This window comes from Acinonyx jubatus, chromosome B2, assembly GCF_027475565.1.
Source record: "Acinonyx jubatus isolate Ajub_Pintada_27869175 chromosome B2, VMU_Ajub_asm_v1.0, whole genome shotgun sequence".
In the NCBI taxonomy this organism is placed as follows: domain Eukaryota; kingdom Metazoa; phylum Chordata; class Mammalia; order Carnivora; family Felidae; genus Acinonyx; species Acinonyx jubatus.
Window position 1 is genome coordinate 53279233 of NC_069385.1, and position 14768 is coordinate 53294000.

Consider the following 14768-nt stretch of genomic DNA (forward strand, 5'->3'; position numbering starts at 1 on the left):
CAATATTTTCACAACAGGAGCAGCTTTCTTGGAGTGTACAAGTTAAATGTCAGCCCTGCTTCCAAATAATCTTAATACAATGTAGAAGCTGATGGGGTCAATGAAAAAAACTGAGATAACTCCCATGTTATTACAAAAAAAGGAAGGGATTTCTGACTGGGAGAAGGTGTCAGGGAGACTTCCTGGAGGAGCTGGTCCTTGAGCTGGGTTCTGAAAAATGCTGAATTTGAAGCATGAGGCAATGGCTGATATCAGGGCTGCAGTAGAGAAGGAATTTCCAGGAAAGTCAATGGGTGAGCCAAGGCAGAGTGCCAAGAACATATGGGGTGTGTGCTGGACAAGAATGAGCTCTGGAAATATAAACTGGAGTTGGACCAGAGAGAGAATGGAATAGCAGGTCAAAAAATAAATAAAAGCTGCTGAGCAAACTAATTAATAGATTTTGAGGCATGATGTGATCCGGCAGGGGTGGGTAGGATGAAAAGGAAAAAGACTAGAAGGGACAAAGTCAGGTAGTTCTTGTGTAATCAGCCAACTAACTCTTAGAGGTCCTCAAGGAAGCATTCCTGGACATGCCTCTCCCCCTCCTCCAGCCTCAGTTAGGTGTTCCTCCTCCATACTCTGCAAGGTCACTGGTTGGCCTCTATCAGTACACCCTCCCACTGTGCTCCTGGTGCTGCCTCACCAGACTCTGAGCCACAATTCTTTATGTGAGGCACAGCTGAAGGTGTGGAGGTCAACACTCGTAGAATCGCTGAACTCCATTTTCAAATATAGATCTAAGAAATATCCAGCTGAAGGCAATATGGCTTCTTTCATTGGAGACATTTGTTACAATGGATTAGAAAGGCATATGGGACTTTATCTCAAATGGTATCTGATTCTTGATGCCATGTGGTGATATGAGATCAAATTCAGTCCCCTTTTCCTTCCTTGCCTTTACTTCAAGTTGCCTGGCATGGAGTAAGACTTGATAAATGGGGTGATCTGTGAATGCAGCATGGAAAGCCTGAGATAAAGGAGTAAAGGCAAAACAAAGGGAAGAAGAGAGACAAGAATAAGTGAGGGACAACAAGAACAGAAGAACTAATAGGATTTGGTGTCAGGAAGGAGCCAGAGGTGACACTTTATGCAAACCTGAGGGGGTGGGATCAGAGGGCAAGGGGATCTTTTTTTAAAAGAAAACAGGAGTAGACTTTGAAGGGAAAGAAGAAAAAGGTTGCGTTCTGTCTTGCATCATTGTCCTGAGTTTACGACGTCCATAGGATCCCTAGAGGATGAACACCACCAGCAGTAGGATACTTGAAGCTGGAGACCTTCATTTTTAACAAAATATTTCTCACTCATTGGGGGAACATTTCAGAGTCATTATTTGTAAAAATTCATAGTTCATTATAAAGACCTGTCTTTACCTTTGCTGCCAGTAGTCACCTGAACCAGAGCCTTCTTGCTAAACGCAGCACTGCACTATCAAGATGTTGGCGACAAGAGAAAGGCTGACCATCTCCACCCCTCTATTCCTTGCAAATCAAATGCAGATCATCCTCAATTTCTAATAGAGTGACATCCTGAAAAACCCGTCGTGAGTTGAAAATATCATTAAGTTGAAAATTCATTCAATACACCTAACCTACTGCACATCATAGGACAGCACAGCCTAAACATGCTCAGGAATACTTACATTAGCCCCCAGTTGGGCAAAATGGTCTAGCACAAAGCCTATTTTAGAATGAGTGTTGAAGGGCTCATGTAATTTATTGAGTACTATGCTGAAAGTAAAAACCAGAATGGCAGTATGAGTACAGGATGGTTGTAAGTGTATCAATCATTTACCCTCATGATTTCATGGCTGGCTGGAGGGCTACCACTGGCTGCCACTACCCAGCATCACAAGAGAGTATCGTAGAACATAGTGCAAGCCTGGGAAAAGATCAAAATTCAAAGTATGGTTTCTACTGAATATATATTGCTTTCACACCGTTGTAAAGCTGAAAATTTTTAAGTTGAACCACTGTGAGTCAGGGCCATCTGTACTCAAGACCCTTTCCATGATTTTGAAATACTTTTCTGTTGATCTGAGCACCCAGAGGGGTAGTGGTTAAAGTGCAGTGCTCGAACAGGGGCCCAAATACTCTCTGGCAATTCACAGCTAGGTGACCTTGGCAAGGATTGTAATGACTCTAAGCTTCCTTTTCCTCATCTGTAAAATGACGATGGTGACAATAATTGATTGCCTCATAGGATTGTTCTGATAACTAAATGACATAATTCATGTAAAGTGCTTTAGCATGGTGCCTGGCCCTTAAGGAAAAGTTAACTACTACCCAGGCACTATATCATAAAAGGATACAATAAGAATTCTCCCATGAATAAAAAAAAAATGCATTTAAAATAAGAAATGGCAAAATGAAAGTAAATGATGTTTCTTCAGTGTTTCCATAAATTTCACAAGTTCAAGTTTAAATGAGGAGTGTTTTTTTTATGAAAAGGGAGAATTTTTAATAGGTATTTTATCGAATATCAGGTAGGCCAAATCAACAACTAATCAGTTTTGTAGATTCACAAAACAGGATACAAACAGAGTGCTACTTGCTTTTCTACCAAGTTAAAACAATTCTAGGGATGGAAGGCCTGCTGTGATAGTCGTGGGAACTGATAATACGAGGCATTATATGTACATACGATATAGTTTACTGTATATTGTTACACACACCTTTATTTATTTATTGGGGCCCTCCTTATCTGTTGCCTAAAAGGGTACAATCTGTGTGACGGTGGCGAGGTCGCTGTCTAGACAAAGCCCCTTGGTTTACCACTCTGGCATCCAACAAGTATTTCCAAGCTTCTGTTAAGCGCCATGCACTTAGCTAAATGAGCAGTGTACAGAAGACATAAGGACAGCCGCCAACCGACCCCGAGAGCATACACAGGGCCTCTCTCCCCACATTGGGGGCAGAAAGGCGGACCAGGGCAGGAGAGGTCCCCGGTGAACCCACGAGGGACGCCTCACCTCCCGTGCGGACAGCAGCTTCCCCACTCCCGGCAATGCCCCCTCCTCCACGGGTTCAGGCCAGGGTACAGCGTGGTCACCCTGCCTGCCAGCCCACCCTCCTCCCGGCCCGCTAGCCCGCCCGCTCCACTAGGCCTGCCAGCGTCTCCATGGTAACCGTACACAAACTACCTACCCGGGGCGCCTGGGCCGCCTGCCTGCTGAGCCAGGTCGCTGCTGGGCGGGCGGAACGGGACAGGAAATGAACTGGGAGTGGGCGCAGGGAAGGGGGCTTCCGGCCAGCCCCAAAGTCCCTGTGATTAGCGCTGGTGACATTAACAGCTGCGGAGGCTCAGCTCATCCTTGAGCTCTCCCGAGGCAGCGTCTGCCGCGAAGGCGCGGGCAGGGTGGGGCGGGGCGGGGCGGAGCGGCGTGGGGTGGGGCGGGGCGGGGCCCGGAGAGGCAAGACTGGGAGGTCTCCCGGCGTCGCTCGGCCACTGGGCCTGCGCGGGTCACCCACAACACCCACCCCTCCCCCACCGCCCCCGCCCTTCCCCGCGCATGCGTAGAAATGCTGAGGCTCTGGCGGGTCTGTGCGTTGGCGGGAGGATCCTGGGCAAGAGCTGCGAGTGGGGAGTGCGCTGCATCGCCCTGGAAGACGGGTGGCGAGGAGTTACCTTTTAAATTAGCAGCTTAGGAACCACATTTGTTGAGACCCTACGAGAACTCAGCACCACTATTAAGTAACAATATGCAGGATGGCAGCTTAGTGCTTTAGGGTTAAGAGTCAGGGTATACTCATTCAAGTTGCAGGGCTGTATAGACTTGAACTAGTTGCTTAACCTCTCAGTTTCCTCATGTGTAAAATGAAAGGAATTAGGAGTACCTAGCTAGGTCTTGTGGCTGTGGCAAGACTGAATGAGAAAATAGATACAAAGCGCTATGCACGTGGCAAGGAATGAATGTTGAACTGTTAGCTATTTTTAAGCCCTTGCATGGATGCAGCGCTTTAGAGTTTACAGAGGGTGTTTTACTGTATATTTTCTTTTGAAGCGTCCCTGCCACTCTGACCTAGCAAGCCTGGTGTCCCCATTCACAGGAGACAAAATAGGGTTCCAGGGTGTAGTGAGTGACAGTGATAGATTCAAGTCTTGGCTTCCCATAGGCAAACATTTTTTTGTTCTTATTGCGCCATTACCTTTGATTGGCAAAAAGTACCCCATTTATATGTTTTTGGTTTAAATTCTGTTCTCTCCTATTTAGACTATTCAGCAACACTTTATTTACAGTGTTAAATACAAGTGAGATCATAATCACTCCATTCAGGTTTGCACTGCGTTTTATAAGTATGGGGATTTTTCAGCTGAAGTGTTGTCAACATAAAAAATGCCACATGCCTTGGTGCTAAGTGTCTTGTAAAGAATAATTAAATTGAAAATATTCTTGAGTGCATATTATGTGTAAGGCATCATGCTAGCTGGGAAATACTAACTGAAAACTAAAGGAGTGTAAGTATTCTTCAAAGTATCCAACAGGACTTTACACATAGCAGACAATACACACATAGTTGGTTGGGTAATTTTAAGATCTGAAGCGAAGTATTTGTGTTCTTCCGGGTTGGAATTTTTTTCCAGTGAGTCAACATGACATCACATCATCAACTCCCTTTTACTGGCCACTGGACTCCATTGTGCAAAGGGAACTTTGACTACTTAATATAAAACCATATCTAATGTTTTGAATTCACAACTTGTGACATGTAATTAAAATGCAACTATATTTTTGTGTCTCACAGCTGTTTTAAGATATATTCAGTGTTGGTTATCTTCCCCTGACCCCACATGGAAAGTTGGGTCAAGTCCTTGTATTTTCTGCTCATTTTTAGATACCTGATAGTCGCCCCCTTCATTCCCCTCTCCAGTAACGGGTCTCCAGATGACTTTCCCAGCAGGGATGCAATTGGCTTAGGCTCCACTCCCCCATTCACTAGAGGCTACTTTAAGACCCAACCTGGGTGGAGGTCCCTGGGTGGCTTATTCAGGTGATTGTCTGTCTGGCTCTTGATCTTGGCTCAGGTCACAATCTCACGATTGGCATCTGGCTTAGCACTAACAGCGTGGAGCCTGCATGGGATTCTCTCTTTCCCTCTCTTTGTGCCCCTCCCCTGCTCTCTCTCTCTCTCTCTCTCTCTCTCTCTTAAAATAAATAAATAAATACACATAAAGAAAAAAAGACACCACCTGGACGGAGGTGAGCAGGAAGTGGGGAGAAGAGAAGCCAGGAGATGGAGCATTTCTTCCTGGATTTGAATAGCCTTGAGCTTGCTGTGCCTGGGCTACGATTAAAGCAGCCCATGCAGGTCACTCCTGGGTTCTTCATAGTTTCCCATTAATGAAGATCTCTCTCCAAGGGAACTCTTCAGGTGGATGCAGAGATATCCACCGCTTGCTTACAACTCCTCCTCTGACCCTAGAAATCCAGGGTTTACACCAGCCCCTTGAGATGGGTCCCAAGACAGCACCACATCTTGTCCAAGAAAAACGACAGACATCTCTTTCCCTGGTGACTCTGAGAGTGAGAGGGCAGGCACATCCTAATGCAGCCTCCTGTGGCCCCCCATGCTGTCATAGGGTGGAGTTTTAGCTTTCCCAGAGTAAGACAGACTCCAGTCTTCTAGACTACCTAACTGCAGTCTCTTGTAGACCCCTCTGGGAAGTCCTCACACTGGGTTTGAGATGAAGGAGTTGGCACCCCACACTATTCTCCAAAGAAATTTCCTCACCCATCCTCCCTGCACATTCTCTAGCTTCTCATGTTTAGCTTCAGCCTGGACACTTGGGTCCAAGGAGTCAATATAATTCCCTATAACTTGCCCTATGGAGACTCTGCCTTACCTTTACTTTGGGACTGGTGATTATTCAATTACCATCTCAGCTGAAACTGCAGTTTAAAAAGCTGTGGTGCAGCCAATTGCTAACTATGGTTTTGCACCCAGGGTCTTGGTCTAAAATACACAAGAAAGCTCACTCCTGGACCCTGAAGCCAGCCAACTCAGATAGCCAGGAAAATGTCTGCCAGACAGATTAGAACAATTGCAAAGAGTGACAAGGGAAGACTTTTAGGAAGAAATTATTTAAAGCAATAAAGCTGCCCAGATTATCTCACTGAAAGACATGACATGAGAAAATATTGAGGCTATCATAACAATGGACTGTTATACTGACCTGGCTATTCCTACATGGCTACCTGATGGCTATTTAACAGAATCTGACATAATTAAATTTGCAAGTGGAATTATTTTAGACACAAAATTGCTATTTTTTACACCTTAGAAAGATTAAAGGGGAAAACAAAATATTAACTGTAAGTACCTGACATTTATAAAGCATTTTATAATTTCCAAATTGCATCTATTTGAAGCATTTCATTTTCATTGCGTTATTTGGAGTTTACAATTAGCCTGAGAGGTGATTAGTTCTGGGATTCTTATCCCAATTTGAAACTGGCCAAAATTGAAGTTCAGAGAAGGTAAGTGATCTGATCTGCCCACTGCCACAGAGCTAGTAAAGTGACCTAAGACCTGGTGTTTTTGATGCCCAGTCCCATGTGCCACCTGTCATCGTACACAGATAAATGCAATTTTTCAGGCTGACGCCTCTGAGAGGCACTGAGAGGTAGTGCCTAGGCTGCTGAAACAGTTAAGATATGCTGTTCATTTTCTCCTTTCACTTATCTCTGAGTACATCCTGTGTAGGGCTATAGGGATCAAGAGGAACTTAAGAATCTTTACATTCACTTGAAAATGCCTGTTGGACTTTTGGATTTTGAGTTAAGATGAGAATTACACAGGTGTTGGGATGGGTAATGTTATCTTACACACTCTACGATGCAAAAATGCAACAAGATATTGAACTCCTGCTTTTATCCACAGGCTACCCGTGGATTTTATAGTTTATATTATAGTGTCCATCACACACATCTCATATTTAATATCTGTAAGTTTGTCTTGGTTTATATATTAGGTGTATTCTTGAAAAGATGCATGTTAAATAAATACTTCCCTAATGCTCACAATTCCCCCAGTGATTTTTATGACATAACGGAGATGGACTCCCAGGGTGGGGGTGGGGGGGGGGGACTGCTTCTGGCATAGAATAAAAATCACCAATTTAGAACTCTAACATTCACTTCAAGACACTTTCTGCTGTTGTCAATATGGAATCTCGGAGCTTTAATTATATTTATCACATAATTTCTGTGAGGAGTTCATCAAATTGATAGCCTGTGCAATCTCTGCATACAAATTTCAAGGTACAAATACATTGAAATGCAACTTGGTGGAAATTTACAATGCAATGAAAATTAACTAACTTCAGTGGAACTGCATAACTACAAGACTGTGGAGTGGTGCTAAAATTTATCAGCTGAAAAAAAAACTACATGAAAATTCTCTGTTTAATGGGGCTCAGCTTTTACCTGTGCATCTTAAGTGTTACTTTGCCTTTAAGCACATCATTCCCACCCGAGCAGCCCTACCACCCTAGGCCATGTTCTCAGAAGTAGTCAAGTCAAATTGTTGCTGGGGATGCTAATGAATGAGGGTTCATTTAATTACCAGTTTATTACAAAGAATTTCTAACTACTTAGGATTTCATTGGAGGAGAGAGTGTTCTAGTTTTCAGGGATTGAGTCAGTAGGAGTCAGTCTTTTCTTAAGTTCATTTATTTATTTTGAGAGAGAGAAAGAAGGAAAGAGAGAGTGGACACACAGGGAGGAGGGGCAGAGAGGGAGGGAGAGAATCCCAAGCAGGCTCCATGCTCAGCGTGGAGCCCCACACGGGGCTTGATCCCATGATCGTGAGATCATGAACTGAGCCAATATCAAGATGCTCAATGGACTGAGCCGCTCAGGCGCCCCTGAGTCAGTAGGAGTCTTACGTCTGAATTGCTTCATCTTAAATGGCCGACTGATATGTTGAAAGAGACCTACTAAGACCAGAAAGCAGCTATTTTTTTTTTTTTTTTTTTTTTTTTGGTCATCCTCACCTGTGAGACTGCTTAGATTACTAAGATTACTAAGTGAGCATGCCTGGGAGCTTGGGCCTGCAAATGACAGAATGCCCCATCCAAAGTAGCTTAAATACCAAGGACATTTATTATTTTAACAATAAATCTCAGGGAGCCTGGGTGGCTCAATCGGTTAAGCATCCAACTTTGGCTCAGGTCAAGGTTTTATGGTTCATGAGTTCAAGCCCTGCATCTGGCTCTGTGCTAACAGCTTGGAGCCTGGAGCCTGCTTCAGACTTCTATCTCCCGCTCTTTCTCTGCCCCTCCCTCACTCTCACTCTGCTTCTCTCTGTCTGCCCCTCCCTCGCTCACACTCTGTCTCTCTCTCTCAAAAAATAAACATTAAAAAAATTTTTTTAATGAAAAAAAAAACAATAAATCTCAAAGCAGGCTGCTTCAGTATTGTTCCTGCAGCTCAGGGATGGCATTAAAAACTATCAGTAATGCCTCCCCACATGGTCACAAGATGGCTGTGGCAGGACTAAGCTGTGCATTCTCACATGATAGCATCTCAAAACAGGGAAGACAGAGTAGGGGCAGGGCACGGCCCTCTCCATGTACATCTCTTTACATGGGGGAAGGGAAAATTTTCCCAGAAGCCTCTTAGCTGTGTTGTCCTTACATCTTGCTGTTCAGAACTGTGTCACATGCCCACAGTGCCAGCTCCTGCCAGAGACGAATGGATCACTATTACTATGATTGATTTACATCAGTCAATGTTCATCCCCTGGGGTTTGGGGCCTCCTGGGGGATTCCATCTTCTCTGCACACTTTGCTGCCACAACCTGAACCAAATGGGAGTTCTTTCCAGCATCTGTTGGGTTAGATGCTGACATCAGCTGCAATGGCCTGGGTGAACTTAACCTAGTGAAGAGTGTCTCCTTTTTTTTTTTTTTTAATTAATTTTTAAATTAACTTTATTATTTTTTTTATTTATTATTTAGTATTTTGTGAGGGAGAGACAGAACACAAGCAAAGGAAGTGCTGAGAGAGAGGGAGGGAGAGAGAGAGAATCCCAAGCAGGCTCCTCACTGCCAGCGCAGAGCCCAACATGGGGCTTGAACTCATGAACCATGAGATCATGACCTGAGCCAAAATCAACAGTTGGAAGCTTAACCTACTGAGCCACCCAGGTGCCCCAAGAGTATCTCCTGATAAGAGATTTTGAAGGCTACTCATTCTGATTGGAAGGAGAGAGCTGAAAGTAACACCAAGGCCGGATACCCTAGTCTGGTGTTAACTCCCAAAGTGAGGCCATGGTCCCTGGTCTCACCACTGCTCAATCTTAGCTGCCATTTAAATTACCCTGGGAGCTTCCAAAGCCATCTCTGCCCAGCACCCCGGATGTTCTGATTCCATTGCAGGAGAAGGGAGCACAGGGGAATGGGTTTTGCAGTTTTTAGGGCCGTGGAAAATGCTGGAATGTGCAGCAGCCAGCATGGAGAAACCCAGCCTTAGGGAAGACCAGAGCTCTCCTACCTGAGGGCCTCAGCCAGGACCCAAGAAGAAGCAGGGATGTAAAAAGAATCCTTGGCTTTCAGAGCAAAAAGATTAGGACTCAGCATGACCAGAGATGAAAGAATGGATCTCACCAACTCTCATGCTATCCTCGGTATCCCTCCCTTCTGTTTCACTGCCGTCTTGGGCACTTTTTAGATCTACTCTCCAACTAGGCCCCGTTGATCCCACTCTATTCTCCACCTGCTCCAAGGCCACCCTACATCTGGCTCTGTGCTAGCAGCTTGGAGCCTGGAGCCTGCTTCAGACTTCTGTCTCCCGCTCTCTCTCTGCCCCTCTCTCACTCCACCACCAAAGTAACTGTCATGAACCACATTCCTGGATGTGCCTGTCTCTGCTCACAAGCTCTCAGTGTCTGCCTGTTGACCGCCAAATTAAATCCCAGATCCTCTGCAATCTGTACTACAGCCTATACTTCTGCCTTATTATGATAACTAGGATTACTTTGACGGTTCTAACAGACCCTGTGCTAGGTGCTTTGATGACTTTAAACCAGTAAATCTTTCAATACTAAAAGCACAAGTATTATCCTCACTTTACACGCAAGAGAATTGAGGTTTAGTGCCCTCACCTGCTCAGGTCACATGGGTAGTAAAAATGGTGGATCTAGGCGTCAAGCCCAGTTGGTCTGACTCTGAAGGCCATATCCCTACACACACCATGTGCTCAGCCAGACTGACTACTGCCACTGCCTGGACATTCCCTGCATCTCCCCACCTTTGTGCCTTGGCTTTGGATGGTTCCTCTCTCTTCGAAACCCCAGGCACTCAGCCATGATGTTCATGGAACATTGGAAGTATTGCAAGGAGGCACTTACCTTGGAGTAGTCCATAGGAGAGACAAAGAAGATGAAATATATCTGCCCATTCCCTCCTGCCTCCTGTTTTCCACCGGTCAAGTTCATGGTGGATCCAGTCAAGACACTTCTGTGGCTTTCTATACAACACCCCACAGCCCAGAAAGAAGAGCAGTACCTAGGACTGGGGATGGCTCAGAGGGTAAAGGCAGAAAGCCTGGGCTGCACAGGGAAGTAGAGTGAGAGGGGAGTATGCTGGTCTGTGAGGTCTGGGAGAGGGTGGAGGACTGAGGCCACACCAGGGCCCAGAGCAGATAAGGTGGTTTGAGGCAGGCAGTGAGAGGTGTGCTTTGGTAGAAAGAGCCCTGAGCTGAGAGTCAGGAGACCTTAATTCAACTGCTGCTTCTGCCGTCATTTGGCTGGGTGACTGTGGGCGCATCACCTAATAGCTGCAGTTTTCTCACCTGTGAGATATGGAGGTTGAACTAAATGACCCACAAGAGACAGCCAAGCTCTAGAATTCTCCAGAATGGGACAGGCTATAGTCAGAGAGGGGACTGAGGGTTAGAGATTTGGGAGGTGGCTCAGTTGTGAGAGCCAAAGGAGGTCCAAGGTGTGGCCTGGCTGGCTGCTGCCCTGGAGAAAGTCAGGGTGATGGGAGGCACTGATGGAGAGGGAGCAGGGGAAGAGAAGAACCGGACCTGTCAGTAGTGTGCTCCTCAAGACTCTTATGCTATGCTAACACCTGTGTACTGGGGCCACCCTACAGAGCCTTCAGCCCCCAGGGCTTGGGACTCCAGGAGAGATAGGCCTCCTGTTTCTCCTGGGTGATGGCAGCAGTGGGTTGCCCTGAGAAGGAACCCTCTAACTAGTGTGGAGACCCTGTGGGCTTAGAGAGGGCCACCCAGGATTTTGCCGTTTCTTGGAGCTCGCAAATTTAGCTTTTTTTTTCCCCTTAAAACAATATGCTTACACACTATTGAGTTATCAGCCCAAGAATGTATTCTCTTGGCAATATGACAAGAAGGAAATTTAAATAGAGGAAAACAAAGTGTAATTTAACTGTGGGAATTCAGGTGGTCAAGGAAATATGGAGTCCAGCTTGAGGTTTAAATATTCAGACAGGAGGAATCCCAGAAGGTCCTAAATCTAACTGAAAGTATTTGGGCTTCTTTTTTTTTTTTCTTTAATGTTTGTTAATTTTTGAGAAACAGACAGAGTGTGAATGGGGGAGGGGCAAAGAGAGAGGGAGACACAGAATCCAAAACAGGCTCCAGGCTCCAAGAGTCAGCCCAACGCTGGGCTCAAACTCATGAGTTTGAGATCATGACCTGAGCCGAAGTCAGACACTTAACCGACTGAGCCACCCAGTCGCCTCAAACGTGTTTGGACTTCTGATAGCAACATCTTTAAGAGCTAAAGATATTAAGCACACATGTTCTCTGGGAAGAGAATAGTCATGATTCTTTATGCTATTCAGACAAAAGGTATTAGATAAATAGGTATATACAATATTATCTACCAAGAATGCAAAAGTAATAGCCACAAAAAAATTAAAACCTCATAATAATCACTTGTGCACTCACAAAACACTTTTCTTCATCAGAGCTCAAAACACATTTCATAGAACTAAATACACACACACACATACGCACACACACGTGAAACAGAGGAAATCTGAATATGGTGATGGACTGAATCCATGTCAATATCCTGGCTGTGATATTGTGCTATGTAGTTCTGCAAAAGGGCACCTTTGGGGAAGCTGAGCAAAGCGTGTGTGGGACTTCTCAGCACCTCTCTGTATTATTTCTTACAACTGCATGTGAATCCACAGTGATCTCAAAAGAAAAAGTTTAAAATAAGCTGCTTCATTCTCACTTCCTATGTCATTTCCGCAAGGCTCCTAGATGCCAACGTAGAGGACATAGAAATCGGGAAATAAACAGGATGATTATTCCACGATGAAGTCTGGATAAAACAATTTCTGTCTGGAACTTGGAAAGCAGTGGATTGGCCTTAACTGACCAAGAAAAGTGGATTTCAGCACTGAAAACCTCAGTGAAATTATTGTTTCTTGACGTTTTCAAAGTTCACACCCAGAGATTGTTAAAATGAACAGTGTGTCAATCACAGGGTTTTTTTTTTTAATTTTATTTTTAAAACTTTCAGCTTTATTGAGTTATAATTGGCTTATATATATATTTTTTAATATCAGTGTCACAGTTCTTATTAGGGTATAGAAAGAAACAAACTTTTCAGTTTTTAAACCATGTTTGATTTGGGGAGTTCAGACTCAAACGAAGAGAAGGAATTTTTGGCATAGACAGCAGTGTTCAAAGCAACTCATTTTCTATCGGGAGTGGAGACCCCCTCCCTGGCTCCACCAGGCCCCCCGCTGCTCTCTGCCCATTGGCTGCAGCTGTTCCAGGCCCCACACTGGTCCTATGTCCCTCTTAAGCTGCTGGGGCCACGCCCCCAGTCAAGCCTGGCTCACCACTCCACGCACCACCTCCTGCCTCGGCCTAGCACCCACATTAAAGCACTGCCAGGCTTTGCACTAAGTGGCTTAAGTTCTTAAGCCATGTGACTGCATCTTGTACCAGCTGGTCTCCTAGAGCAGCTCCAGACGGAGGGCACTGCGGTTCTCCAGCCAGAAGCCACCCTGAGGTCATGATTGGCTTCGAGGAAAGCTCATCCTGAAGGGAGCAGCATCATTTCATGTTCCCCAAGCACTCAGTACAGGAGTCCTATGCTGACACATAGTCCTTGCTTTCAAGCAGCTTACCAAGAAGAAAGATCCATGCCTCTGCAGAATGTTTTAAGAGATGCTCCAAACCATGCCTTTTTGGTTACTGTGTTTTTCACCCTATATTATGCTTTTTGTGCATTTGGGTCACAGAGAGGAGAGCCCCGAGAAGAGTAGAATAGGAATGCTAAGCTCGGGTAAGCACCTGAGAGCAGAGATCTTGTCCTCTTGCTCACTTTTGGGTATCCTCACTACAGGCATGGTGGCTGGAGCATGTGGATGGTCAATATTTTTTGAAGAAGTGAACAAATGAATGTGGGCTTGAGAACATGATATTCAGGGTCAGCATATCATAATATGTAGCCCTTATGAGCCAGGATATCTTTCCATTGACAGTCACCCTTAGCCTCCTGCCAGTTATTTCTAGGCGTGCCCATGGCTCTGCCGTCTCACCTGTGCTTAGAAACAAGCCTGCTCATGCTCCCCAACTCCCATCATCTCAAGGGCCCCTTGCTGCCCCAGCCACGGGAGCCCTTCCTTCAGGAAAGTATGGTTCTGCCATCTTCCCCACTGGTGCCACTCTGGGGTGGTGCAGGCTCCCCCGATTCTGTGCACACCTGTCGCAGAGCCCTGGGGCAGCAATGCTTCTGCCCAGAGTCTGACACAGCCACTCACAGGCAGCACTCTCAGCTTCTCCCTTGCACCTCCCTCGAGGAGCTCAAAACCAGTCCACAGGCCTGGCTAAGGGTCAGACTCTCCTCCATCTCTCTCACTTCCCTCTCACTCCATTTTTTTCCCTCTCCACACCAAAAAACTCCTTCCTTTTACACCAGCCAGAGCCAATGATGCTCCTGCAAATAAGTACCTGGCCACCAGCCTCCCAGATCTATACTCAGCAGAGTGCCGGTATGAACTATCCAGGAAAGAGCCCTGGGCTCAGGGCCTGGGGTCCAAGGGCAAGCCTCACATCTTTCTTTCTTTCAACCAGTTGGTAATGTGGGAGAAAGCATGGGAGCTCTGTGGCCCTCAGTTCCTGGGTCTGCTAAATAAAATGGGTTTTATCAGTCTATGGTCCCATGGGATATATGAGAGAGAAGTGAAGACAAAAGCACAGAAAGGAGACTGAGTGGTGGGAAATCAACGGTTAGCCAAGAAAGGCATGTCAGGAGGGTTCGTTCCTCTGGGCACTGAGTGGAAACAGCCCACCCAGAAGCTAACCATGGCAGCTTACGTAGCCAAGTACAGAGGTAGAAGTCAAAGTCACCTCTTAGGGGAGGTTCACCATTCAGCTTCCAGGAGCTTCTGCAGGTGGGAGAGCAGACGTGGCTCTTTGTGCAGTCATACAAGATGGCTGGCCACACTCCAGGTTTTTTTTTTCTTCTTTTATTGCTTGTGCTTTCGGTGTCATACCTAAGAATCCATTGCCAGATCCAAGGTCATGAAGATTTTCTCCTCTTTTCTTTTTTTTTTTAATGTTTATTTTTGAGGGAGACGGAGTGTGTGTCTGTGAATGGGGGTGGGGCAGACAGAGAAGGAGAGAGAGGATCTGAAGCAGACTCTGTACTGACAGCAGACAGCCCAATGTGGGGCTCCAACTCACAAACCTTGAGATCATGATCTGAGCCAAAGTCAGATGCTTAACCGACTGAA

At 45.6% G+C, this 14768-nt stretch overlaps 1 protein-coding gene across 3 annotated transcripts in view; it reads right to left on the minus strand.

Moving 5' to 3' along the window:
- Positions 1-3422, minus strand: part of ARMC2 (armadillo repeat containing 2) — a 125729-nt gene extending 122307 nt beyond the window's left edge. For 2 of the 3 annotated variants that reach the window (XM_053222392.1, XM_027057141.2), the window contains exon 1: positions 3186-3422. In XM_053222392.1, coding sequence (XP_053078367.1) covers positions 3186-3325 — 140 coding nt within the window. In that variant the 5' untranslated portion in view covers positions 3326-3422. The remainder of the gene's footprint in view (positions 1-3185) is intronic. The other variant, XM_027057142.2, reaches the window with a different exon arrangement.
- Between the last annotated feature and the right edge of the window lie 11346 nt (positions 3423-14768).